We start from the raw sequence: 27,991 nt of genomic DNA, 5'->3' as shown, positions 1-27,991 counted from the left end.
ATTCCTTCTAAAACTAAATACTGAAAATCCAGCATGTCAACAGTTTCTGGCATCAAAGCAGGTCCCTTTTCTCACAGAAGACGCAAGCAGTTCAGGGCTAAGCCCCCAGGTCAGGGGTCAGTGCTGGCCCTGGAAACAGTCCTCCATTTCCTCAGGCTGGGGGAAGCCATGTCGCTCTCTGATGTCCAGTAGCCAGGCGGCAAAGGTTCCACCTTTTCTTTCCAAAGAGGATGAGAAGAAAATGGATTTAGGATATAATAGTCAACGTAGGCCTCCTCAAAGAGTTCAAAGACATTCAGCCCAAATAACAGTACCTCAAACACTGACATCTTTGAGCCTCTACCCGAAGCCATTCTTGCAGTTCCTTCAAATGATATCAAATATCATGACTAATGCTGTCCTGCTATCTAAAGCCTTGCAGCTTCTCCCCAAACTTTTGCTGCTTCCCCACAGTCCATCTGCCTCCTCCCATTTCCACTTCACATCTTTAGCAGTTCACTAAACTCAGTCTGCTAGTCCATGGATCTGATCTATCTCCAGATAGACAAACTGGACTTGATAGGATAGCCTTTCATTCCTCCTTAAAAAGTTGCAAGTTATTGGATTTTGTCTCCCAGATTTGGTCAGCAATAGCTGAGGAGAAAGTCTAAGGCTAGGAGGAAGAAAAAGGTATTCTGCGTTTCCAGATAATACTTAAATAGCAACTAGAAAAGCTAACCTGCTGTTGTTTAGAAGAGAATGTCAATGAAGAAAGCAGCAAAACATTTGAAGGTTTTTGTTTCCTTATTGGCAGTACTTTTAACCTTATTGAAAGAGAAGAATTTAAAGTTATATTTTATCATACTGTGAGCTGAGTTTTGCTGATAGAGAATACATACAGCTAACTGTTAAATCTACAGATATTGTGCCCATAAAGGGAAACACCTGGTCTTTCAAGCAAAAAATTACAATCGACTTCCAACAGATAAACCTCTCCTGCTTATAATCTCATCAAGGTCACATGTACGTAAAACACTCAAAGACAACAAAACACCCCAAACCACCTTTTGAAACCGGGACACCTTTTGAGTATACTTTCCTTTTATCACACCAGACACTAAGCCTTTAACTATGGCAAGGAATTCCCTCTACTTTGAATCTACAGATATGCTGCATTTTAAAAATTCTTAAGAAATGACTTTTTACTGCTACTATAAAAGCTCAGTATTGGCAGAAGTTTTTCAAGCACACAAATATATTGATGCCTCAGTTTACCTAAAGATAAATTCAACAGAACTCATGTCCTAGGTTAAAGGAAGGCAAAGAAACCCCATCCTTGCCTCTATTTATACTTTTTGTGTTATGGGGGGTTGTCTTTCTGAATAGCCTACTGTAAAGCAGAGGGGCAGCAGAATTTTACATTAAAATATTTAGAGTTTACACCTAACCTCTCCAAAGAAATCCGATTGCTCTTAAAGAATCAATTGTAGAAGTCCAATGGTAGGGAGGTCACTTAAGAGCCACCAGTGCCAACAAATTACATATTATGCCAATGGATTAAATATTGCCACTGTTTAGACTCTGTACAGGAGCAGGGAGGAGAACACTTCACAGTCAGGCAGTTGCTCCTCCTCTTCAGTAGATTCCTGGGCAAACTGTTCCTCATCATCATCAGCGGAGGATGGGGAATCAGTGCTGTAGACTGCATGTTTCCATCTGCAAGCATTTCAAGGCAATAACAAAAACAAGATTAGGTCACACTATGTCGCATCAAAAATCAAGTGCAGTCCACCCCAGAAGGTACTGTGAGATCTGTGAAGTTTCCAGCCCATTATATGTATTCCTCATGCATCTGATTTCAAACTGCATTACATGTTCTTCCTTGTGAGAGCAAAATTCTGTCTTTGTTGGGAAGTTAAAAAAAAAAAGTACATGGTACTTATATGCAGCTTGACTTTGGCATATGATAGGCCAGAGCCTTGCAAAGTAACTGTATTTGTGAATCTGTTCCCCCTGATTTCCCCTGAACTTTGTGTTCACAGCTGTTACCAAAAACAGCAGGACAGGTCAAGAAGGGAGCTCCTGAGAGAGCTTCAATTAATTATGATGCATACAGGATGATAATTATGATGCATACAAGTTTTGGCTTGAGCCTTTTTATAGGTTTTTATTCCCCTCGTTCAAGTCTTGAACAGGCTGTGGAACATAGGTGAGGTACTGCCTTCACGACGTACTGCATAATTACATCTCTTCCTCAAGGCATGATCAGCTCAACTACTGCAACATCCTCTTCTGTCCTGAAATACAGCCTTGCCCCACTCACATCCATTCAGAAAGTTGCTCTGAAGATCATCTTCTGAACTTATTCCCTTCATCACAAAACGCATGCTCCTGAAACCCTTCAAATTTCTTCTCTCACAGCAAACAGAGTTGCTAAGGCCTTTCACGAATTACCTTAATTCCTACATTATTTCCCACTGGCGGCCCAGAAAACAGCTCTGAATTCTGAGCTGGCCCTGACAGCACCTTTCACTGATTAACCCCTCAATACAAAAATGTAGAAGCATGTTCTCCCCTCACCTGCCACCTTCACACTTGGGAGAAGGTTTTCATATGCACCTGGCAGTCTTCCTTACCTCCTGAAAATTCTCTCTGCGCTGCTCAAAACTCATGAAAACTGTCAGGCTACTGCTGCAGTGAGAGCAGTGCTCATCATTCAGAGTAGCACCATGCATTTCCTTGTACTCCCACCTGTCAACAGCCATCTCTTGCCTTTTCTCTTGTGCTCGGTTATAAGCATTTGGGAAAAGGTCTAGTTTTGTTTCCTGACTCTTTGTCCGGAGCTTATTAGCAGGGCCCTGGAGTCCCTGACTATGGCTTGTAAGCACTAAGGCTACACAGAAATGTGAATAGATAAAAAATGGCCAGTAGTCCAGCTCCTTTCAGTTGCTTCAGAGGAGGCTTCTGGCCAGAACACAGTAAAGAAAATTGAAAGCCAGAACTAACCTGAGTTGCCATCCTGAGTGTCAGCGATCTCATCAACAGTTCTTTCTTTAAGTTTCTTTCTGGTTCTTCCCTCCTTGGGAGTATGCCTCAAGGTTTTCCTAATGACAAGAAACAAGAAGGATCAGCCACACACACGCAGAAAATCTGACATGCGCACACTTGGTGCCTACACAGTAGCTTTATCAAGGCTCTGCATGTACACAAAAGATTAGCATGCAGTTCTACGATGCAGAAAACAAGGAAGGATCACCGGAATCCAACCATAAAGGTCTACTTGTTTTCACAAGATGTCCATTCTATTTTAGGCCTGTATCTGTCAGTCTAAAAAGAGATGAGAAAATGGATGCATATTTTAATACAAGAAAAAAAACAGTACTTTTAAATTTAGTTCATGGCCTACTTTGCCTCTCTGTTAACATGTTGATCCATGGACCAGGACATGTTAGGAAAAAAAAAAAAAAAAGAGAGATTAGCAGAGCAAAAAGCAGGACATCCACAGGAATTCCTGAAATATATGAATCTATCTTTGCTTTTTATCCTAGAGTTCTCAAAGAACAGGGCAGTAGTACCCACAGGAAGCACCCAGCAGACAGAATTTAATTTAATGGAGCAAAACAAAGACAGAGGAAACATGGTTGGTAGAAGTTGCTCTAGGGACAGAGAACCAGTTACGCTCACGGGTAATGCTGGCACAGGAACAAATACACATAGAGTTGCCATCACTAAATGCAGCCTGGATTTGAGGAGGCTTCACATCTGTGACAAGGAAATTCTGGAAGTGGCTCTCCATGAAGGGAGCAGTTCACAAGGGAGCTTAAGTCCATTTATGAAAACGATCCTAGGACACATTTCCCTCTAACAGGTGACTAAACTACAAGACTCAGGAGATTCTCTGGGAGGTGATGAGATGTCAGGAAAAAACAGGCGAACGGGAATCCAAACCTCAGTCACTGGGACAAGCACAGGAAGCTGTACAGCACCTTTTTAGCCTGTAGGCTAACCACCCTGCCCAAGCAACATCATTCTTTTGTGCATGAGGAACAACAAGATTTAGTAACTGAGGACTAAAAGCACAACAGATTAACAGCTTAGTTGTGCCTATGCGATGGAAGGCATCACACAGTCTTCTTGCATATTTCAACGCCAGCCATTATTTTGGGTAAGTTCTAGAGTGAAAAAACAAGCCCTGAAACAGCTGTTTGTAAACAGAGTGTCCATTCAAAAAAATTACAAAAAGGCAATTCAGAGAACGCAGCATAAGATGTATACAACTTCTGACTGCTATTTCACATTTTCTGAGGAAGAAGATAGGTCCTCCCTGCTCAGAGGATGCCTCTAGTATGGTCACACCTATCAATAGGTAAGTTATAATTAGAGAAGAAAAAAAAAGCTTTCTCAGACTGTGGTACTCTGTGGAAGAAGTTACTTCAGCTACATTAGAAGTATTATTTCACTGTGTGAAATATATTACTTACACAAAAACAGTAAGATAAATGAATATTTAAATTTTTCTGCATCACTGAACAGCCCAAGATCTTCCATCACCTTCACGTCATCCGCTGGTTTGCAATACTGCTTCTGCAGGACCGATACAGAGCTGCACTTGTAAGAGCAAAGAAAAGCAAGTGCGAAAAAAGGTTTGAAAAAATAAATATAAGCAGTAGAGCATCTTAATACAGAATGCACATAATGACAGAGTCAAACTGACACTTAGCCAGGTTCCTGAAACCTAAAATAAATAAATAAATAATAGTTCAAATGTTCCCTTTTGACAGAGTTTTAAGAACAAGTGCTAGAGAATTTGCAATCACACTCTGCAATTAGGTTCATTTCTCCTTCCTGCTGAATACAGTGAGAAATCCACTTTTGTAGGAAAAAAACAGAAATTCTAAAGATCAGAGTCAGATATTAGAAAGAAATTATGGTAGCTTTTAACAGTACTTCAACTGCTCTGCATGGTAGCAGTAAGTCATTCACAGCTAACACCTTCCCCAGATACAGCGACTCTTTATTATTAACTGTGGTGCAAACTGCAGGTGTTTCTTCCACGGTTGCACCCGTCACACAGGCCACCCCACGGCTGGGACACGCTGCAAATCCTCGAGAAGACAACGCCAGCCTGGGCTGCGCAAAGGCCACGTTGGGAAGGAGGCCGCAGGCAGAGCTGCAGAAACGCCAGGACTCCTTCAGGTGGGCTGCGGCCCCCTCTTCCTCCGTGTCCTGACTCACCCCGTGCACGAACCGTGTTTCAACGTGCGCCAGCCCGGAACAGCAGCTCATCAGCGCTGAAAGAGCCTCTCACACCGCAGCCACCACTAAAGATGGCGCCGTCCTGCCCGGGGGAGGGGTCACCACCAGGGTCATGTGGCCATGGCATTGCCATGGCAACGCCCCCAGTGCAGCCTTCCTGTTGGCTGGCAAGAGGAGGAGGGCGTGGCTCACTCAGACTGACGGCTCTGTCAGCCAATCAGAGTCCAGTATGCAGGGCCCTCAGGGAGGGGAGGAAGGGGTGGGGCCTGACCTGGGGGAGAGGAGAGAGAGGAGAGAAAGAGGGAGTGAGGGGGAGAGGGAGGAAAAGGCGTGAAAGAGTGAAGCAAAAGGGAAGGGGGAGAGGAGAGCGGAGAGGAGAGCGGAGGAGCAGGAGAGCAGGGCAGCGCTGAGAGCAGGGCAGAACCACGCAGCGGCTGCGCCCTGCGGCCCCGCAGGGCCAGTCGCTCGGGGCAGGGTGCAAACAGCCCCCTCAGGCAGCAGCGTCAGGAGCAAGGCAGCTCCCCGCACCAGCAGCCGGCAGGGCAGCTTCCTCTGCAGCCAGGCCTGCGCCCGGAGCAGGGTGCTGCGCTGCTCTGCAGCAGCCACCGGGGAGAGGGAGGCTGTGCCCTGAACCATGGCAGGTCCCTGGGGAGCCAGTGGGGAAGAGGAGAGGGATGAAAGGAGAGAAATGAGCGGGAGGGAGAGCGGGTGCGAGTGGGTTTGGTGGGGGCTGCGGGCGTGTTCAAATGGCAGCAGGTGCCCTCCCACCGGGGCGGGGGCAGCGGTGCTGGCGCCTGGGCTGCTTTCCTCCAGGGAGCTCCAGAAGGTGAAACCATGAAATAGTAGAATGCTTGTTGTCCTGGATGTGTGGAGGTTTTGCTGGGTTTGTTGAGCATTGGGGAAGGAACCAGACTTCTGAGTTGCAGGAAGGCTTCTCCCTCTGCCTGGGACAGGAGGCCCTGCTGTCTTCAGTTTCATGGTCGCTGCTCCCATGCAATGCTCCTATTAGAAAATGTTGCCAGGAATTCCTTACAGGCTGTTCTCCAATTCCTAAGTGTCATAGGCTAGATGTAGGTAATACTTAGGCAGAAGCTAACGCTTTTTTGGGTTAATAACTGGTATGTAATGGGTGTTTTGCTGCACTATGAGCATTGTGAAGCCATGAGGTGAATCAGGGAGGCCGTTGAGGAGCTGGCTCAGCCTTGGGGGAAGGCAGGGGGAGCTGCAGGTGGCAATAGCCACGTGGCTGGGGTGTGGGCAGTGAGGTCACTACTGCCTGCGAGAGGAATGCCGGAAAATCACTGGTGTCAGGTTAATTCTTTGTAAGTAGTTGATAGGCCAGCAGGAGGCACATGGCTCGGCTCTTAATGATGAGGTCACTTCTGCCTGAGTACCTGATAGGCCATCTGGAGGAAGAAGTCTTGGCTGTTGGTTGTGAGGTCACTTGTGTGTGCTGAACTGATTGGATAGCAGCAGAGATGTGTCTGGAAAGGTGATTGTGAGGCCACTTCTACCTGATCAGTTGATAGGGCCGCAGCAGGTCCATGGCTGGGGTATGAGCTTTTGAGATCACTTCTGTCTCAGAAGCTTATAGGCCAGTGACAGAAACACTGTTCTGCAGGTGACTGTGAGGTCATGTCTTTCTGAGTCCCTGAAAGGCAAGCAGCAAGCACATGGCTGGGAATCTACTTTGAGGTCACTCCTGTCCCAGCAGCATACAGATCTGCAGCATTAGTAATGTCTGCTTTCCAGGGTCTGTGTGCTGTAGAAATTCCCCCTGTCCAACAGCAGGGAGCTTGTGAGATTTTCCTGCAAGGTCCGTACTGGGTCTCTGTTCTTCGTGTGTACACCTGCTTTAATATCACCTTCGGGGCTCTCACATGTTAGAGGTCTCCGATTCTCTGTACAAGTATGTTCTGATTGGAGACTGGGTGCAAAGGCTCTTGGAGGAGACAGAGGTAATGTGAGCCCCAAAGAAAGGCATGAGAAAAATCCCCACAGAGACCTCTCTTTGGCAGCAGGTTGGGCACAAGAGAGAGGGAAGATTCAGCCAGGTGAAGTCCCTTGGGACCACTTCATCTGCTTCCTTGAGGTGGGAAGTGAACATGAGCAGGGCTGAAAATGGATGTTCCCAGAAAGTCCATTTTCAAAGCCTTTGGTGGAGTAAAAGCAACTTCCAGGGATGGAGAGTTGGCCTTGCTGTGTTTTCAGGCCCTTGGGGAGCTCTGCCTGCTGCCATGTCTAGTCGTGTCCCCTCTGTGTCCCTAATGCACCATGCTAAGGCAGCAGTGACCTCAGAATCCAGATCCAAGCCATGTGCCTTCTACTGGCCTATCAGGTACTCGGGAAGAAGTGATGTCACAGTCAACAACCAAGCCATGTGCTTGCTGCTTGCCTATGAGGGACTCGGTCAGTAGTGACCTCACAATCACCATGCAAGCCAAGTGCCTGCTGCTGGCCTATCAGGCATTCAAGCTGCAGTGACCTCACAATCAGCATCAAAGCTATGTGCCTGCTGCTGGCCTATCAGGGGCTCTGGGAGAAGTGACCTCACAATCAACATCCAAGCGCTGTGTCTGCCGCTGGCCTTTGAGCTATTCAGGGAGCACTGACCTGACAGTCGACATTCAAGCCCTGTGCCTGCTGCTGGCCTATCAGTTACTGCAGCAGGAATGACCTCAAAAGCACATGTCCCACCCATGTGCCTGCTGCTGGCCTATCAGGCACTCCGGCAGCGGTGACCTCACAGTCAGTATCCAAGCCGTGTGCCTGTTGGGAAGGGAAGGGAAAGTGAATAAGTTAAATGCAAAGTGCTCCTGAGAGGATAAGGACAGCATCCCATGGAAGGGGAACATAATGCAGTAATGTGAAAAAAGAAAGGCACAATGATATTCAAAGAGCCTAACACAATGCCCCAGCATTTCTGAATAGAAAACCACTCAGTAAGTGGAAAAGTAAAATACATAAAAGACATAGACAGTCTAATGGCACTGAAATGCATGAAGGTGTGCAATAGCAGCGTAGTGGGGTGGTGTGAGATGCAGCATCACTAATGAGAAACTGCAGTGAAATGTGTGTGCTGTTTTGCATAAATGGTGGTGTGCGATGGACGGGAGTTACAGAGAGATGACGAGGTGCCAAGTGCCGATGGCCCTGGGCTGTGGTAGTGCTGTGAGCTGTGAGCACTGAGACCCTGCTGCACAGGGGACACCCGTCCCCCTGCCCAGCCTTGAGTGCAGGGCCCCGGGTGGTCACCTGCGAGGAAAAATCCCCCTCTAGGAGCTGTGCCCAGCAGCCGTGTCTGCAAAGGCAACAGGAGCAGCCCCTGCAGCCCCATCCCTGGGAGCAGGTTTGGGGCTGGAGCTGGCGCAGCAGCTCCATGCAGTGACAGTGCTTGGGGAAGCAAGCCCAGAGAGAAACCACCATCTTCCTGGCTCGGGCGCTGCTGCAGGGAGAGTGCGGCGCAGGCTGCCGAGGTCACGTGGGCTGTGGTTTGTGCACCTGCAGGCGAGGCTTTGATCTCCTGATCAGCCCCTGCGAGGGAATAACGGGCTGTGGGGTGAACATGCTGAGAGTCGGGGGGGTCTGAATGCCTGGGCTGCCCTGTGTGCTGTCAGAGGAGTGAAACGGCCCAGCTCCTTGCTCCTGACCAGGGCACCCACCGCGGGGCTGTCCAGGAAGGGATCGACGAGCCCGCACTCACGGGATGGGGCTCTGGCCATGGCAAAGAGGCCTTTCACTGCTGCTGCTCCCGGCACAGCAGGGCTGTAGCAGGGTGAGGGGCTGTTTCTGTTTCCTTCCCTTCCTGACACAGCCTGTCCCAGGGGCAATCCCAGCTCCGCGGTTCCCGTAGTGCGGGGACAGCTGGACACTCACACCTTGGGCACTTGGGCAAACACAGCATACGACATGCCCAAAGCTCCCGTTCCCCACAGTGGGGTACAAGGGGCAACAGACCCATTTCCCCACCATGATCTGCCCTGTCCCACTGGGATGGGCCCTGTGATGATGCCCCAGAGCAGCGACCGTGACATCCGCAGTGGAGTCGTGCCTCATATATGGTCATGAAGAGCGCTGGAGAAGTTCATTGGAGGGCTGGGCTGTGTCAGAAGGGAGATAACCCCTGATAATGTCTAAAAAGGTGCCTGCTGCTTCGATTGGCTCCTCCTGCAGCTGAGCCAGCACCTGCAGATATATATTGGCCTCCTGCCTTTGTTGTCCTGTGCGAGTCCCCAGGAGCTGTGTCAGGGAGTGGGGTGCATCAGGGCAGTGCTGTCAGGGCAGGAGGCTGCAGATGGAGGCAGAGGGACTCCTGGTCCCTCGGGTGCTGTGGCTGCTCCTCTGGGTGCAGCTCTGCTGGGGTAAGTGCTGCTTCCTTCTCCCACAGCCCTGGGTCCAATGGGCACCAGTGGGGTCATGGGGATCCCTCTGGAAAAGGGGTTTCATCCCAGAAAGCAGTGAGACAAGGGTCAGAGTGTGCTTAATCCGTCGACCCTGTGCTGCTCTGGATGGGAGAAGGGTCTTTGTGCTTCCAGGGCTCCTGTGCTTATGGCAGTTGGTGCCTGGGTGTGCTTATAGACACCTCGTCCTTGGGCACCCTTTGAGGATCCCTGTTCCCCCCAGTGCTGTGCCCCAGAGCTGGTGGTGGGTCAGCTGGTGACTGCAGAGCTCAGCGATCCCCAGGGCACAACCAACTCCCCGGGTGCCCAGGGAGGTTTCTGTGGTGTTCAGTGCCTTGTGGTTGGGGTGACCCCAGCCCAAGGAGGGGCAGTTTGTGCCCCACAGACAGAAGGAGACCAGGGTGCTTGTGTCCACAGCCCAGCAGAGAGGTGTCCTTCCCAGGGACCCTGGCCAAGGGCAGGGGCTGGGCTCACGCCCATGGGCGAGGAGGGGATGTGACTTGGGAGGGCTTGTGAGGATCATCTCGGTGCTCCCAGGGGACAGGGATAGCCCTGCGGTGTGGTGGGCAGGGGTTGGGAGGGGGCTGGAGCCGTGGGGGGAGTAGCAGTGTGGGGAGGCCTGGGGCTTTGGGGCTGCTCACGGGGCACTGGGCTGGGGAGGAGCGGGTGCCCTGTGCAGGGCCAGGCACTGTGTCCAGGTGGGCATGGAGAGGGTGCAGGGTGCTGATGGGGTGCAAGGAGCTGCCGAGGGCTCTGGGGTGGGAATGGCCCAGCAGGGCTGGAGCTGGGCATCCCCCTGCCCAGCCCAGCGGAGCCTGTTGGGAGAGGAGGGACCCCAATACTGCCCTGGGACAGCCCAGAGAGGAGAGGGCTTGGCCCCAGGCAGGGGACCCCGCATGGTCGCAGCGCTGGAGTTTGGCGCTCTCCTAACCATCCCCGTGTCTGTGTTTGAAGGTGCTGCGGAGGTGAGGCTGGAGGCTGGAGGCAGGCGCTGTGCTGGGAGAGTGGAGGTGAAACACCAGGACCAGTGGGGGACAGTGTGTGGTGATGGCTGGGACATGAAAGATGCTGCTGTAGTTTGTAAGCAGCTGGGCTGTGGATCTGCTCTTGAAGCCCCTCAGTATGGATATTTTGGGCCAGGATCTGGCCCAATTTGGCTTAGCTGGCTTCGCTGCACTGGCACCGAGACTGCCCTGTCTGAGTGTAGTCATCATGGTTGGGGTAAACATAACTGCATTCATGCTTTGGATGCTGGAGTGGTTTGTTCAGGTAAGGAGTCAGCCAGTTCCTCACCTTTGGGGCGGGTCCTGGGATCGGGGACTAACCGGGCTGTGCCCTGAAGGAGAAATGCGTGGGTACCGGAGCAGGCCCTGACGTGGCTGCTCTCGCTGCCGAGCTGGGACTGTTGCTGCTGCTGTCCCTGGGGAAAGCCCCAGGTGAGCCCACCGCAGGTGCACAGACCCCATCAGGGTTGCGGGGGCTCAGCCCACCCTCAGGCTGAACCGAAGGGGCTTTTCAGAGAGAAGAAGAGCAGGGCCTGGGGCAGAGGAGCAAGGTGACGGGCAGCACCTTGCACACTGTGCCCAGGGCCGCCCCATGAGCACCAGCCCCACGCGAGCTCGGGCCTGGCGGCTGCGAGGCCCCTGGCTGCTCCCTCCCACATCACCGCACGCACAGGCCCTGCAGGGTCCTTGGGGCTGTCACAGCCCCGTGGGGAACGCGGCCTGTGCAGGCAGCACTGACCCGCTGTCCAGCCGCTCCTGCTGGCCCTCGGCTCCCCACGCTGCCCCGTGCCACAGGGCTTTGCCAGCACTTGCTGACCCTCGTCTGCACCTGCTTTTGCAGCGTGCGCTGGTGTCAGCCCAGGGCTGCACGCGGATCTCCTGTTCCTCTGCCCGGTCGCTGGCCGTGACATGCACAGCCCCAGCAGTGCGCTGTGGCCCTGCTTGGGGACACCTCTCCCCAGACACGTGTCAGAGGAGACAGCTGGCCCAGACACTGACCTGGTTACAGCTGCACCATTTCTGTGCCTGGGACGTGTCTCCCCTCACAGACACCCCAACACCCCAGGACACCCCCAGGAACAGGGAGCATTTTGGGCTGCTCTGAGGCGATTCCCCAGCCTGGCTCTGAGCTCTGCAGCATCTGGGCCTGTTTTCCTGGTCCAGGCACTGTGGTGCTGGGGGCCTGTGCCGGGCAGCGCTGGGTTCCTGGGGCAGCAGCATTTCCCTGAGCAGTGCCTGTGGCTGTGGGTCCAGGATAGACACAAGCCCTGGAGTGTGGTGTGGGTGTGAGAGGAGGTGCAAGGGGCCCTGAAGGGTTTGTGTCATCAACACCCACGGACGGCTGCTGCTGGGGTGTTCATGGGTCGTTTTGGATGTGGCTGCCTTGGGAATCATGTGGGACGCAGGTATGTAACTGCTGGAAGCCTCTGGGAACTGCCTGTCATCGGTGTTTTCTCCAGGATTTGTCCAGCTGGTTGGAGGGGCCAGCCCCTGCTCAGGACATGTGGAGATCAGAGATGGAGACCAGTGGAGAACAGTCTGTGACTCACACTTTGGTCTCGAAGCTGCTGATGTTATCTGCAGGGAGCTGCAGTGTGGCACAGTCCTGTCCATCCCCAGGGCAGCTCACTTTGGAGAGGGGGTTGGTGCCATCTGGGACGAAAAGCTGCAGTGTGTGGGGAATGAATCCGTCCTCTCCTCCTGCCCCAGGATGTCCCTCAGCAACCAGACCTGCACCCACGCGAACGACGCTGGTGTCATCTGCACACGTGAGCATTCAGGGAGGAGGTGTGAAATGCCTCCCGTGAGCTGTGCGCTGCAGGGTAGGGGAGCAGGGAAGTGACCGTGCTGAGCATGGTGTGAGTGCAGGAGGGGTGGAGTTGTTGTCTGTAATCTTAAAATGACGTGGAAGGAGCAGAAAGGGCTGCTATCCCTTTGGCGTCTCCTTCAACACCTGAGGGTGCAAGAGCACAAAGCCATTGTTAAAATTATCTGTTCTCATTTGTTCGCTCACGGGCACCGATAACGAGCAGCAGGAGTCAGATTTCAAAGTTTTTAAAGTTCTATTGCTAGCAATAAGGTGCCTCTTGGCTGGGAGCACAGGAAGGGACCCGAGCAGCTTTTTGTTACAACTTTTAAGCGATAGTAAGTTGTTACATATTCAATACTTTAGTTTACATAACCAACCAGATCTATCCACGATTCTTAGGTCTACCAATCCCCTTGCCATGCTACAGTACGAGGTAGTTCCGTGCCAGCCTTATATGGTTCATCTTATAATTATTCATTAGCTGATTTGCACCTCTTCTGGTGTTACCTTTGAACAGCTGTTGTACTGCTGGCTGGATTTTAGTGGCTTCTTTGCAGATCTTCAACTTTGTACAAAAACCAGGGCTAAGGCAAGGTCAGATAAGATGTTCTGCTTGGAAGGCACCCTGACCTTGCATGTTCTTTCTCTGCAAACCTAGAGTATAGTGGAAATTTTCTTAACACCATCTTCACTTTTCCTCGTCTTTCCACAGAGTTCACAGGATTCAGGTTGGTGAATGGCAGCACGGTGTGTTCGGGGCGGGTGGAGATCCAGGTGCTGGGGACCTGGGGAACCCTCTGTGACTCTCGCTGGGACATCTCCGATGCCCACGTTCTCTGTCATCACCTCAACTGTGGATTTGCTGAGTCTGTTCCTGGAGGAGGGCATTTTGGGAGAGGAACCGGCCCTGTCTGGAGAGACACCTTCCACTGTGAGGGGACCGAATCCCATTTGGGACAGTGCCCTGTGACTGCCCTGGGGGCCTCCCCATGCTCACATGACAACGTTGCTGGTGTTTTTTGCTCAGGTGAGTGCAGGGAAAATGGAGGATTAACTAAACTTGCCCCTTGTGTGTGACACGGCAACCCAAAGCTGGGAGCCCATGGCAATGACAAACTGAATTTCTCCCTGGAGAAACACTGGCTTCCCATGGAGGGGTTCAAAGGGCTTTGCCTGCTCAGGTCTCTGCCTCCCCAGGGCAGCTGGTTCAGGTCTCGGAGACCACCACCAGGCCTGGGCTCCTCTGCTGCCCTACTGCAGCACAGGCACAGGACGGGGCTGTGGGACACAGCTCCACTCAGTGCAGCTGTGAAGGACCCTCTGCTCCCTCCTGCAGCACACAGCCCCGTCCCAGACCACAGAGAGCCCTGCAGACCCTGATCCCAGCGCCTGCAGGGGCTGCTGTGGGCGCGTCCAGCAGGAGCAATCCCTGAGGCCGAGCTGCAGAGCGGGGCTGGGATTTGCCCTTGCTTCCTGTCAGTATGAACCCCAAACTCATCCTGTTTTGTAAGAAAGGCCCTCGTGCTTCTGCTTCCTGCCAAGGACACAAGCTCCACGTCCCTGATCCATAGGGATGCAGAGGGGTAGAGACGTGTGGGTTCTCCCCTGGGTGTCTCAGCAGGGGTCAGTCCCAGCGTGGAGATGGAGCAAGGCTTGTGCTCATCCTGTCCGTCACCCAGGCCATTGCACAGGCCAGTGCTTCCTCCTGCTGAAGCTGCTCCACATTCATCATTAAGGACATGTCTGGTGGCTCTGGGATTTGCCCTCACCTCCCGTGCTTCCCCATCCCTGTCCCTTCCTGAGAAATGACATTTGTAGTCAGCAAGGTTTAGTGACTGGAGGAAAAAAAAAACTTGGAAAACTTCCATCCTCAAGTTCCTCACTGTGAGCCGGCTACAGATGGGTGAGCCCCTGGGTGTTCCAGGGCATCAGAAATGGGAGACATGTGGCAGGGTGCAGGTGTCCCCGGTGTCACAGAGGGTCCAGGGCATTTTGCCTGTGTCTGAGCAGGATCCTCTGAATCCCTGTGGCTGGTGGGCGGAGGGAGCCGCTGTGACGGGCGAGTGGAGATGCTGCTGCACGGGACGTGGGTCAGAGTCCTGGATGACCAGTGGGATGGGAACGATGCCAGCGTGGTGTGCCGACAGCTCCAGTGCGGAGAGGCAGAGCGAGCCTACAACCCGCCAAAGTCTGAGCGAGGGACGGGCCCCGTGGGGCTGAGAAGGGTCCAGTGTGCAGGGAAGGAGACTCGCCTGACCCTCTGCAACACCTCCCTGCCTGAGGCAGAGCCGGAAGGAATTGCGGAGGATGTGGGAGTGGTTTGCTCAGGTGAGTCGCTGACAGTCCCCAACACACTGTGCTCCCCAGGGCCGCGAGCCCCTGACAGCTGGGGTTTCTCCCGGCTGCAGGGAGCCGGCGGGTCCGGCTGGTGAACGGGGCAGGGCGCTGTGCCGGGAGAGTGGAGATCTACTACAAGGGCACCTGGGGGACCGTCTGCGACGACTCCTGGGACCTGACCGACGCCACCGTTGTTTGCCGCCAGCTGGGCTGTGGGGTGGCCATGGAGGCGCCCGGCTCTGCTCGTTATGGGGAAGGCTCCGGGCAGATCTGGCTGGACGAGGTGAACTGCTCCGGGGGTGAAGCTGCTCTCTGGGACTGCCCTGCCGAGGCCTGGGGGCAGCACGACTGCAGGCACAAAGAGGACGCAGGAGTTGTCTGCTCAGGTCTGTGTGGGGAGCAGTGGTGGGAGCCTGGTGCCCAGGAAGATAGGGATGCAGGGAGAGCAGGGCATGGCTGAGCCTGCCCCTGGCTGCCCTGAGCCCCCTTCCTGCCCCCATCCTGGGGACATCCGTGCACAGTCCTCACTGGACCTAGTCAGGGTTATAGGGAGAGCACAGACGTCCCCAGGGCTTAGAGGGGAGGGTAGTGCTGCACGTTGGGGACTTCTCCCTGCTCCCTTGGTGAAACAGTGACTTGCTGGCAGTGCCCTCTGCCTGTCTGAGCCCTGGGGTGTCCAGAAGAGTCCCTGCTCCTTGCAGTAAGCCTTCCTGCCCATGGATGCCGTAGAATAACCTGGGGGATTTTCAGGGATGCTTCAGGTTTCTCTCTCCTCACCCCAGGACCAGCTTGTTCCCCCCCACTTTGTGCCTTTCCTTCCAGAGTTCACGGCCCTGAGGCTGGAGAAGAGCGACGGCTGCTCTGGGCGCCTGCAGGTTTTCTACAATGGGACGTGGGGGAGTGTTTGCTCCAACTCGATGACTCCTGACACCATGTCCCTGGCGTGCAAAGAGCTGGGCTGTGGAGATGAAGGGTCCCTTGAAGCAGACCTGCCGTATGGCAGGGTATCTGGCCCCACATGGCTGGATCGTGTTGAGTGTGGGAAGATGAACAGCTCCTTTTGGCAGTGCCCCTCTGCTTCCTGGAAGCTGCAGTCATGTGATTACCAACGAGAAGAGACTCGCATCATCTGCAGTGGTAAGGCTGGAGCCACCTGGGCACAAAGGCTCACAGCAGGTCTTGCTCCCTGTTCAGCAAGGTGCAATGCAGAGAAAGAGCTTGGAGTGGCTTTTACGTTCCATTTCAGACCACTGTGCTGTCAGTGACACAAACAAGACTTCATCTCTCAGAGTGACACGTGTCCATCAGCAATGGCTGTCCTGAGTTCCCTGCGTAGCCCAAGGAGGGGCAGAGGCACCTCCAGGCAGGGTCTCCTCCAGCTCCCCTTGGACACCTCTTGGAGGTGCCTGTTGCTCTCTGTTGCCCATAGAGAGGGCCCAGACAACCACCTTTTAGCTTGGGAAGTCCATGCAGAGCATCGTGCTCATGGCTGTGTTTTGCTGAGGGAACGGGAAGGGGGAGAGTGAAACCAGTCCTGGTGGCTGAGGGTTATGTAGGAAACAGGCAGTGTGCAGGGCACTGCTGGCAGCAGAGCTCAGAGAAGCCTCCCCTCTGGGAACATCCTTCTGCTCCTCTGCTAACCAGGGACCCTTTGGGGGTGAGCAGGTGGGGGTAAGCCTTCAGTGCTGTGCTGTTCTCCCCTGAATTACCAGGGATCCAGCTGTGTCCATGAGCAAGGAGGCACTGGGAGGTTCAAGCACAGGTCAGTCCTGCTCCTGTCCACATGACTCCCATGAAGCAGCCCCTTCACCGCAGCATTTCCTTCTGCAGGGAGACGACCAGAAGCCACTCCAGCCCCGGTGGCCGAATGCCCCAACTCTACGAGCTGCACAGGTAGCTGCTCCTCCATGTGCCCTTCTCACTTGGCCAGGCTCTCCCAGCTGCCCCAGTGACATGGGGGGTTCTGCCTTTTCCAGAGATGGAGAAGATTCGTGCTGTGGGAGGAGAGGACAGGTGCTCAGGCAGAGTGGAGGTTTGGCACCGCGGCTCCTGGGGGACGGTGTGCAGTGACTCCTGGGACATGAAGGATGCCGAGGTCGCCTGCAGGCAGCTGGGCTGTGGCCCTGCTGTGTCTGCCCTGCGGAAGGCTGCATTTGGGAAGGGGACAGGTCCCATCTGGCTGGAGCGGGTGGAGTGCAGAGGGATGGAGCGATCTCTCTGGGACTGCTGCACCCAGCCTGGGGACAGCGGTGCCTGCCAGCACAAGGAAGATGCTGCTGTGAATTGCTCCGGTGAGTAGCAGTGCTTCGTCCCCTTGTTCCAGGACATGTTTCCCCAACTGTGTCCTCACAAGGCCCCAGAGCTCCTCAGAGCAAGGATGTCCCTGGGGAGGTCAGGTGTCTGGTGTCAGGTAGGGAGCAGCTGTTGTGGGTCTGGGTGTCCTCAGGCTTCTGCCCATGGGACTCCTGCAACCCCTGTAAGTGCATCCCCTGGTCTGCCAGTGCTGTCCTCCCCACGGCCCAGAGCAGAGGACCCTGGTCCTGTCATGGGGACCCAGAGAAGGACAGTTCAGATGGGACTTTAAGGGGATGTCCGTGCGCGTGCACACACACACACACACGCACCTCTATCTCTCTCTCTGCTCTGCAGCTGCACCGAGGACAACAACGTCACCCTCCCGAGCAGGTAACCTCCCCTCCTCCCTGGGGTTGATCTCTCTGGGGCCAGGTTGTGACCTGCAGCCCAAGGGAAGGGGCTCTGTGCTGGGGTGCGAAGCCCCAGAGAGGAGGCCCTGGGGTGGGAGCGGGTGTCTTTGGGGAGGGCTGTGATTCAGCCAGCAGGGTGGGAACTACCGGGTGACCCAACCCTGTGCCTCCACCCCCTGCTGCCGTGTGTGTGGGGGGGGGTCAGGACTGGGATGTCCCTGGACCCCCACCTCCCCCAGGCCAGGGCTGCCTCATCCATGTCCCTGCCCATGCAGATCCCATCCAGGGCCGTGCGAGGGACAGCGGGAGAATCTCGGTGCCTGTCATCATCTGCATCATCCTGGGGGCCCTGCTCTGCCTGCTGCTGGCCCTCCTGGTGGGGCAAGTGCGAAGTGCCAGGGCTCAGCGCAGAGGTGGGTCCTTCCCCATCGGTCCCAGGGTGGGCGATGCCTCTTGGCAGCCCCGCGAGCGCTGTGGGGTGTCTGTGAGGGGCACAGATGGAGCTGGGGTGGGGGTGCTGCCTCCTGCCCTATTCCCTGCCCCTCCACTGTCAGGCTGTGGGACAGCAGCAAGCAGGGGAGAAGAGAGTCCGGATGCAGGAGGAGATGGTGATGGGTGAGGAGAGAAATGGCAGAAGAGGCCGGGGGAGACGGGAGCAGCAGCTGGCTGTGCTCTGGGCAGCACTGGAGGCTGTGGGGCAGGAGTGGTGCCGGGAGGAGCCCAGGGCAGGGGGTCTCTCAGTGCGGGTGTCTGGTCCCCAGGCTGCTCTTTCTGCCCAGCCCTGCCCACCCATGGCAGGGCAGGGCCATGTTATGGACCCATCTGGCAGAGAGCAGGGAGCTCCCTGGGGAGAGGAGCCACGGGAGCTGCTCCAGGGTCAGACCAGGGACTGGACTCGGGACCAAAAGGGGCATGGGGCTGTCTCTGAAGGGACAGGGTGAGGGTGACGTTGTCCCAGACCATCTCCACAGGGACGTTGCTGTCACTGGGGACGTGGCAGTGGTGCCTGGCCAGAGCAGTGTGTCTGGGCTGTGGGGTCAGTGCTGGTCTGGCCTGGGGGAAGGGCTGGGTGACCACATCGGAGTCTGGTCTCCTGTCTCCACGTCCCTGTGCCGACCCTGCCTCTGTTGCCAGGCTCCAGGAGGTCCCTGGAGCCCTTCTCTGAGGCCGTGTACCAGGAGATCGACTACAGCTTGACATGGGAGAAGCAGGCGATGTTCGGTCGCTCAGGTCGGTGTGGGTCCACTTTGGAGGGAGCACATCTTCAGGGCCCTTTCCCCCAGTCCTGACCCAGGATGGGACCTTGGCAGCCCCCGGGCCAGTGGTCCCCACAGTGCTGGGCCACGGGGTCTGTGGGGAGAGCAGCCCAGTGAGGAGCTTCCTCCCCACCAGCTCTGCCCATCCCAGCCCGGGGCACAGCTCCTCCCTGCCTGCTGGGCTGCCTGTCCAGGGTTGTACCTGATGGGTGAGGGAAGGGGCTGTCCCAGGGCAGCTCTGAAAGGCCCTTTGAGATGGCATTTGTCCCATGGGAGCAGCACGAGCCCCGAGCCCTCCTCCCCGCGCAGTCCCTGCTGTGTGGGTCCCCGTCCCCAGCAGTGCTGGCCATGAGCAGGGTCAGCAGGGCTCACCCCAATAACACCCGCTGCTCCTCTCGCCAGGCTCCTCTTTGGAGGGGTCCCTGACCAAGCTGCAGCCCGAGCCTGGGGACAGCGAGGAGGAGGACGGTCCTGGGTCAGCACCAGGTAATGGAGGGTGAGGCAGAGGAAGGGTTGCTCTCTCCTCCCTGTAGCTGTGTGACCAACAGCGGTGTCACTGAGTGTCACCATTGGGGTGGGGAGGAATCACCCTCGGGAGCGACTCCAGAGCCCTGCAGAGCATGTGAGGGTCACACATGCCCGTCTGAGCTGGGTGCCTGCAGCCCTGAGCCCTGCGGGGTCGCAGGGGGACTTCCCAGGCTCAACCTGTCCCTGCCTCCGGCAGGCCCCAAGCTCACCCTGAGGTATTGACGTCTCCCTGAGCACACAGGGAGTCTCCATAGCTGGCTCCAGTGCAGAGCCCGGCACTGCTGCCCCTGCAGCTGGGCGAGAGGGATCCCCGCTGCCATATGCCCGCTCCCACAACCCTGGGGAGGTGGGACAGATGCTGAGTCTCCTGTGGCCCTGCCAACACCAGTGTCTCAGCCCCTTGTTCCTGCACATCCTTCCTTCCTCCGCTCTGCAGGAGGGCTCTTCTCATTGCCACCAGTTCCCCTCTCCTTTCAGATGTCCCTGTCCTGCCCAGAGGTGACCCAGCAGATGGCTATGACGATGCCAGAGAAGTCTCTGACCCCGGGGAGGATGTTGTTCCTGGGCAGCGAGACTGGGAAGTGCCCAGGGAAGCAGAGGAGGGAAACAGGCCTGGGGAGGCTCAGAGAGGTGAGGGGGAAGTGCAGTGCTGCCGGCTCCTGGGGTGCTGTCCCCAGTGCCCAGAGAGTCACTGCATACTGAGAGCCCGACCCCCCAGGACGGGGAGGGAACCTGCACCAGGAGTTTTCCTGCTGTGGAAACTGGGGTGGGATAAGGGGCCGGACATCTCGGGACAGTAAGAGGAGGGAGAAGAAGGGGATTTACAGCCCGGGAGGGGCACGTGCCTGGGGCCAACTGCAATGCACTGGCCTTGCTGCTTCCAGAGAGGAGCCTGCACTCCTGGGGAAGTGATGGGGCCCCAGGAGCCAAGAGAGACACCCCATCCCTGCTCCCCACAGACACGGGGTACGATGATGCTGAAGAGGCAACTCTGACACATCCCCATGAGGACACCAAGGCTGAGAGACTGGACCCTGGTGCCCAAAGGTCCCTGAGCCCAGGGCCAGGAGAGCCCACCCCTGCCATGCGGTTGGGTGCACCTGAGACAGAAGAGAGGTCTATGCAGCTGGGAGAGCCATGAGTGCCAGAGACCAGTCTCCCTTCTCCCACTGGTAGCAGAAAGAGCTGGGCATTTTGTCTGTTTTTATTCGTCTACTTCTATGCCATGCATTGGTATTTGTTCTTATTAAAAGCATTTGGGAGTTTGATCCAGAGCTGGTGCTTCCCTCCCCAGGTGTCGGGGTGTCTCCCCGAGGCTGATCAGGGAGGGCGAAGCACCAAGAACCAGCAGTGGGGAAGGGGCACATCTCGGGACCAGCGGGCTCTGAGACAGGCTGTGCACCTGCAAATGCCCGTGGACCCTGGAGTGCGGGAATAGTGAACAGTCCAGCTGGAGGATATTCCTGCTGGCAGAGACATTTCCATCCTGCAAACCACACGCAGAGCTTCCAGCCAAACTGGGTCTCTCTGCAGGGTCCCGTAATGCCCCCCGGGCAGGGAGGTCCAGTCTCCTCACCCCGGGAGTGCCCCTGCTTGCTCTTTTCCCAGTGGCTCTGCCTAGACCACCCTGGCCCCAGGCAAGGATGCCAGAATCGAGAGGCAGTGACAGGGTTGGTCCTGGGCTGTGGCCCCACAGCAGTGAGCCTGGAGGTGACAGCAGAGCCCTGGACACCCCAGCCAGCCCCAGAGGGGCTCATTGCCTGGGGATCACCTCCCCACAGCAGTTGGGAGGCAGCTCTGCTTCCCACTGGCCCTGCACATGGTGCAGAGCAGCTTGTTGGGGTGCCGGGGCTGGGATTTCCCCTCCTGTGGCTCCACAGGGTGTCCCATTTCCAGGGGCCGCTCCTGGCTCCCGTGGCCCTCATGGACCCCCGAGCACTCCTGGCACAGCCCAGAGCTGGCTCCTTGCTGGCAGGGGCTGTGAGGCACCAGGGCTGCGGGCAGTGCTGGGACCCCTCTCCTGCTCCCATCCACCCCCACCCCTCTGCCCTCCCGCTGATGGGCTGCAAGGGCAGAAGAAGGAGCTGCCTCACTGGGGCACCAGTTTGGCTCTGTGCAGGGGAATATCTGTGTGCAGACGCAGGGGACGGGAGCAGTCAGTGACAGGAGAGGACATTTCCTTCAGCAGGGTGGGAGGCGAAAGAGGGAGAGGGCAGTGGGCTGGAGAAGGGACCACCACAACACGCAGGCTCCAGCCCAAAGTCACAGTTCAGCCCTTGGCCTCGGGACAGGCCCATCCCCGAGGATGCTCACAAGGGCATATTTCCATGGAGAGAGGATTTCACGCCCATCCCTAAAGCAGTTGCCGATGGGAGCTGAGAGAGGATCCCTGGTCCTAGGCCGGGTTTTAACCAACTGCGCCCCAGCACCCACAGGTGAGAAACCCCTCACACAGGAGCTGAGTGGGGAGGAGGGTTCGACAGCTGTGCAGCATCTGGCACCCAAACTGCCCTCCCTCCTCCGGCCGGGAGGGGGGGTCTCTGCACCCCGCTGGCTCTTCCTGATGGGTTCCCCATGCCACACACTGATGGGCGGTGGGGCTAAGGCCAAGCGCACAAAAACACACTCTGCCTTCGCCCTGGCTCATTTCCTTTCCTGCACTGAGCTGACACCTGAGCTACTGGGAGAGATCTCCTGGAATGGGGAGGAGTCACCAAATGCATCTGTGTCTGAATCTATATGATCTATACCTATATGTAAAAAACATTGGGATTCTGTGACTAAACTGGCAGTTTCTGATAGTAGCATTTTTTTTTCCTGCTTTAACTTTCCTTTCCTACACTGAAATTATGTTCCCTACTTTTTCCCTTGCCTTTTTCCTTCCTTTTCTCATCCCCCCACCCATCACTTCTGCATCCATCCTCCACTCATTTACTGATTTCAGCCTTGGCAGGCACAGGAAAGCATGGGGCCATGCGACTGCCATCAGCTCTCCCTGCCCAGCTGCCCCAGCACAGCTCGCCTCTCCCCTGCAACAGGCACCATCAGACCGGGAGACAAAATCAGACATCTCTGCCCAGGGTCTGGTGCCTCTCTCGGGGAGGCAGTGGATAACGTCCCCAGCCCCAGTGCTGCCCAGTGCTGGCTCGGCTTCACAGGAGGGTTTCAGCTCTGGGTCCCAGGAAGGGCAGCTCTCCTCTGCCCCAGCAGCCAAGCCACAGCCTGGCAGTGGGGCTGTGTGAGCCCCCTCCATCCCCGCAGCCGGGGCAGGGCAAAGCTGGGCTCCCTGCTGGGAACAGCCACAGCTCGGTAGTGCTGCAAACAGCAGGATCCTGCCCTCCAGGAGAGGAGGGATCCAGCGGCTGTCACCAGCACCCTCTCCCATGGCAGCCTTTCCCTGTGTCATGCTGGGAGCTCCTCCAGCCCCAGGACCTGCACTGACCCTCTGTGGGCAGCAGCATGTCCCAGGGGACATCTCGGCTCCTCTCCTGGCCAGAGCACTGGTGCTGGGGACCTTGCAGGATGGATCAAAATGATTTGTTTGCTTCACAGGCATTCATAGACAAAGTGTTTGTTTAAAAAAAAAGAAATCTGATTCCTTTGGATCTTTTGCTTAGATAATGCTCATTTGGGGAATCCAAACCTCTTGAACAAGATTGCTTGGTTGCTGCCCAGCCGTTGATGGTATTCTCTGTCACAAGTGTCCTTGCAATAGCATCTTCACCTGGGTCAGGTGACAGTCCCTCAGGCGGGTTGTTTCAATGAATTCAGATAGTCCAGCTGACCTGTGGTCCCATGTAACCACTCCAGAACATGCACAATCCACTCCCATTGATATAGGACTATATCAGATAAATTTGAATGTCATCCTTGTATCACAGGCATAACTTCAGTTCCAAAGATCTCACCACACTGCAAAAGAAGTGACATCCTCATCCCAGTGTTGTGCCCCTTTACCAGCCTTCCCTCTCCCTGAGCTCTCCTTTTGGCTCAGGAGAGTTTTTTGATGTTCTTGATGACCTCACAACACCTCGCAGCTGACCTACATGCTAATGGCCAATCCGGCTGATGCAAGGAATTGACCTCACAATAAACATCCAACGCATCACTCTAACTGATCTCTCCCTCACCCCTCCCCTGAGCTCTCCTCTCCATGGGGAAGGTTTTCTGACCTGCTTCATGACCTCACAGTGCCTGCCAGCTTGCTGCCCAATCAGGTTGCTGCAGTAGAAGTGACCTCACAAACCAGCTTCCAGTCATGCTACATTTACATTTACCTGCCCCTGCCCTCTTCAGGAGCTCTCCTCTCTCCTGGGGGCTTCCTCCTGCCCTTCATGACCTTACAGTGCCTGCCCACCCACCCACCTGCCTTCCTGCCTGCCTGCCTGCCTGCTGCTGACTAATCAGGCTGCACTCATAGAGGTGACCTCACAATCTCTATGCCAGCAGTGTCATGATCATCTGCCTCTCCCTCCTTCCTCCCTCCAGGCTCTCATGTCTACCTCATGGACTTTGCCATGCCCCTGATGACCTCACAGGCCTGCCCACCTGCTGCTGGCCAATCAGCTGCTGTGAAAGGAGACACCTCACAATCAAAGCCACCAATGTCACCTTCACCTGTCCCTCCCTCCTGCCTCCTCCCAAGCTCTCCTTGCTGATGGGCAGCCTCTGTGATGCTGTTCATGACTTCATAATGCCGCCTGCCCACTGCTGGCCAATCGGGGAAGTGTAATGGAAGTGACCTCACAACCAACACACCAGCCATTGTGCTCTTGCCTGCCTCTCCCTCTCCTGCTCCCTCTCCTGCTCCCACTCCCACCTCCCCAGCTGCTGAATCAGCTCCTGTCACCTGCAGTGACCCCAGTGCCTGCTCACCTGCTGCTGGCCAGGAGCTGCTGGGACAGGAGTGACTCACCAGTGATGTCCCAGCTGGCACCTCCACCTGCCTCCCCTCTCCCCTCCTGCTGAGCTCTCACCTCCTGTGGTCAGGTGCATCTGATGAGCCTGATGCCCTCACAGTGCCTGTCTGCCTGCCCAGGGCAATCCTGCTGCTGCAGCTGAAATAACCTCCCAGCCAGCATCCAGTCCTCTCACCTTCATGCATGCTACTGACTCTTGTCCCACAGGGCTGCCATCTCTCCTGAGATGTACTTGATGACCTCTCAGCTCCTGCCTGTTTGCCTACTGCTGGCCAATCACGTTGTTGCAATAGTAGTGACATAATGATGTCATTTCACCTGGGCAGGCTTTCTGATGATCTGCCTGGGCTCTTCCCATATGGAGAGCTCCACTTCCCACATGACACCCTGTCAGAGGACAAGCCTGCAAATTTTGGAGAGGAGCAATGTACCCTGTTCCCAGCCCTCACCCCCTCACCCTTGTTGTGGGGGAATGGAGATTCAGGACAAAAGCTCCCCTGGAGATGCTGGGGATTGAACCCAGGACCTCCTGCATGCAAAGCAGGTGCTCTTCACTGAGCTACATCCCCTAAGAGCCTGCTGAGGGGTGGGACATATTCTTGTCCCATGATGTGCCTCTGACAAGCTGATGTGCCCCTGACAAGCACAGCCCTGTTGGCCCCTGGTGCCCTGAGAGCCTCAGCAGAAAGCAGCATTTGAACCCTCCTGCTGGGCCACAGGCTGGGATGGGGGAAGTTGAGATTCCCTCTCAGCTGGGGCTGGTCCTGGACCAGGGCTGCATCATGGAGTGCTGCCCCTTCAACATCTCTGCAGTTGATGGGGGCAGGAGGAGACTCTTGCTGCAGGTGCTGCTCCCATGCTCTGGCCCTCCCGGGGAGGGTCAATGGAGAGGAGCAAACCCCTTCCCCGAGTCACCTCTGCCACCCCATGCAACACTGCTGTGTGTGTCACACCTGTCTTCGATGCCAGCAGCAGGAGCAAATGGGGTGAGGGAAATGCCCTCCCCAGGGTGATGTGCCCACAGCTCCAATTGCCCCCTGGTGTGTGCATTGGAAGGGCCATAAAAGCAGGCAGAGCTGATCCTGGGCAGGGAGCTGCCCACAGCCCCTCACCTAGGTATTAGGCCTCCCTCTGCACTGCTCTGCCCACCAGCACCTGGCAGTGGGCAAATGGCAGTGTCCCCTTCCCTGGGGCTGGGGACGTGGCCCCTTCCCTGGGGCTGAGGATGGGGCTGGGATCAGGAACATTCCCATTCCTGCAGCACCGGGAACTGGACACTGGAGCTGCCCCAGGAGAGCACCAGGTGGGGGTCTCTGTGGCGCAGCAGGTAGTGCATTTGGGTGTTAACCGAAAGGTTGTGGTGGTTCAAGCCCACCCAGGGACGTTGCTCTCTTGGTGGGGTGCCTGGGGGATTGTGCTGCCCAGCACCCTGGGTTTTGCTCACAGTCACCATGTCCCAGCTCTGGGACAGCAGATCTGCTGCTGCCTGGGACATGCATCTTGCTGTGGGACATCCTTTCTAGACCATGGGGGATGGCCAGAGAGGCTGGAGAGCAGCACGGAGGATGTACATGTGTCCTGTTGACCCTGAGCTGAGCTGACTTGTCCCATCCCCTTGCCTGATGGGAAGGACAGAAGAGGGAAGAGTGTGTGTCAGTGCCAGGTGGTTGTGTCTGTACATCTCATTACTGAATGGGGAGAAGGGAGGGTGCAGTGCCATGGGGCAGGGAAAGAGCCCAGCTGAGTCCCTGCTCCAGAGACTGTGTGGGGACGTGGGAGTGATTCACACATCTGCCTGATGTGCAGACAGCTCTGCCACAGACCCCCCACCCTGTGGCAGGGTCAGTCCTTCATCTACCCCAAGCACAACATTGGGGTAGAGGACAGTGCTCTCCATCCAGGCTGTGCTTGATCCTTGGCCTGACTTGTTGGTTGGAGACAGGCTGAGTCCGGAGACAGAGAGGGATGTCCTGGGTCGCAGTCGCAGCTGAGCTCCTGATGGGAGAGCAGGGTTCAGCAGCAGCAAGAGCTGCCAAGAAGGCCAATGCAGCATGTGGGGCTGCAGGAGCAGGGCTTCTCCCTCTGTGCAGGGACAGGGGGCTGCAAGGTGCTGCAGCTGGGCTGGGCAGGGCAGCCTGATGGGTGAGTACATTTGGGTAAGGAAAGGGTTTTTTTTTTGTGCCGTGAGCTGGTACTGAGGGGATAGAGAACACAAAAGCAAGTCTGTGTGCAATGTTCAGGAGAAGTATTTTTTTTTTAAAAAAAGACAATTTGGAGAGCAAAACTGCCTGCCAGTCTTTGATCTGGGGCTGTTGTGAAGTCATGGTTTTACAGGCAGCTTTTAGCCTCCCTGCTAGACCCCAGGGGAGTCACTGCCTTTCTGCCCTGCCTTGTGCCCTTTCAGCAGAAAGGAGCTGATGCAGAGGGATGTTCAGTAGGGGTCCCAGACAGGTCCCTCTGTGCTCTTCCTCACACTGAAGTCCCTGCTCCCTGCGCAGCTGGTTAAACAGCCCCCTCCCTGCCACTCGCATTCAGCGCTTCTCCCTCTACATCTGCTGGGCCAGGACGCCAAGGACAGACCCTGCTCTGCACTCCGCTTTGTCTCTTGGCACACAAATCCCATCCTTTTCCACAAATCCAATCTTTCTCCCTCGCAGGCCCACTGCCCTTCAGAGGGCAAGGGCCAGGCTGCCACTCACCCCTCCATCTCAGTCGGACATCTCCCATAGCATCGCAAATGAGGGGAAGAAATTGCCATGGGCAGAGCAGGAACTTTTAATGCAACCCTACTGGGAGGTTTGGCAGGTCAGATCAAATGACCCCAAACACCCCTTAGGACCTCAGCTTTTACTCTCAGCATCAGTGTTAATGGCCTCACTTGAGCTTCCCCAACAGCCAGCAGCCCAACTATGGGACTTTAATAATGCTGGGACTTCGCTTGGACCACAAGACCCCTTCCTCATGGTTCCTTGCCTCTTACGGATGCTTCTGGAAAACAGCTCCAGAGGAAGCACTGGGGTTTCTTCAGATGAGTTCTCCAAAAGTGCTCTTCTCTCTTCACTTGCCTTGCTTCAATGGGCAAAGGGCAGTGTTCCCTTCCTTGGGGCTAGGAATGTGGCGGGGATCAGGGACATTCCCATTCCTGCAGCACCGGGGACTGGATACTGGAGCTGCCCCAGCTGCTCCAGTTTGTGCTTGATCCTGGCCTGACCTGTTGGCTGGAGAGAGTTGCTCTTCAGCAAAAGGCACAGGAAAGGGAACCTTCCCAGGGCTTCAGATCAGAGGAAAGACAAGAATCCCCTCCCCCATTACTCTGAAGTGATATTCCACCTGGAGGGCCACAGAAAAGAAACAGCAAAGATTATCACTGGCATCTGGTATTTTCCAGTGCACAAAGGTCATTTCTCATCCTCCTTTCTGCCCCTTGTCTTGAGCCTTCCTGTCAGTGCTCTTATGCCCCTAAGCTAATACTGGCAGGTCTGCAAATTGCATTTTTGATCTGACCAATGAGCTAAATGATCACTGAGCTAAACAGAAACTGTCCATCTTCTATCCCTGAAAGGCCCAGCAGGTACATTCCCTCTAGAAACAGGGTCAAAGGGGAGGTGTTCTTCTGAGGTGTTTCCTGAGAATGCAGCAGTGACAAATGCATTGCAAAACTACAGCATGATCCGCACCTTTTAAAGCAAGGCTCAGACAAGGTTGGTCAATGGCCAAATGAACACGCAGGAAGGAGTCTTTCATACTCACTGCCCATAGAACTGCACTTTTCCACAAGCCCATATGGCACAAGGAGG

The 27,991-nt window shown here is 55.5% G+C and overlaps 1 protein-coding gene across 1 annotated transcript in view; it reads left to right on the top strand.

The window, feature by feature from the left end:
- Window positions 1-20,416, top strand: part of LOC136993817 (scavenger receptor cysteine-rich type 1 protein M130-like) — a gene marked incomplete at its 5' end in the record, with an annotated part of 188,008 nt that extends 167,592 nt beyond the window's left edge. Inside the window, 15 exons of the mRNA XM_067308763.1 lie at window positions 10,581-10,904; window positions 12,100-12,408; window positions 13,162-13,476; window positions 13,965-13,970; window positions 14,460-14,777; window positions 14,858-15,172; window positions 15,609-15,923; window positions 16,617-16,679; window positions 16,763-17,077; window positions 17,436-17,471; window positions 17,767-17,904; window positions 18,626-18,721; window positions 19,150-19,233; window positions 19,753-19,905; window positions 20,160-20,416. Coding sequence (XP_067164864.1) covers window positions 10,581-10,904; window positions 12,100-12,408; window positions 13,162-13,476; window positions 13,965-13,970; window positions 14,460-14,777; window positions 14,858-15,172; window positions 15,609-15,923; window positions 16,617-16,679; window positions 16,763-17,077; window positions 17,436-17,471; window positions 17,767-17,904; window positions 18,626-18,721; window positions 19,150-19,233; window positions 19,753-19,905; window positions 20,160-20,416 — 3,044 coding nt within the window. The remainder of the gene's footprint in view (window positions 1-10,580; window positions 10,905-12,099; window positions 12,409-13,161; window positions 13,477-13,964; window positions 13,971-14,459; window positions 14,778-14,857; window positions 15,173-15,608; window positions 15,924-16,616; window positions 16,680-16,762; window positions 17,078-17,435; window positions 17,472-17,766; window positions 17,905-18,625; window positions 18,722-19,149; window positions 19,234-19,752; window positions 19,906-20,159) is intronic.
- Between the last annotated feature and the right edge of the window lie 7,575 nt (window positions 20,417-27,991).

The sequence above is a fragment of the Apteryx mantelli genome, chromosome 20 (assembly GCF_036417845.1).
Source record: "Apteryx mantelli isolate bAptMan1 chromosome 20, bAptMan1.hap1, whole genome shotgun sequence".
In the NCBI taxonomy this organism is placed as follows: Eukaryota; Metazoa; Chordata; class Aves; order Apterygiformes; family Apterygidae; genus Apteryx; species Apteryx mantelli.
This window is presented reverse-complemented; position numbering and strand designations above follow the sequence as displayed.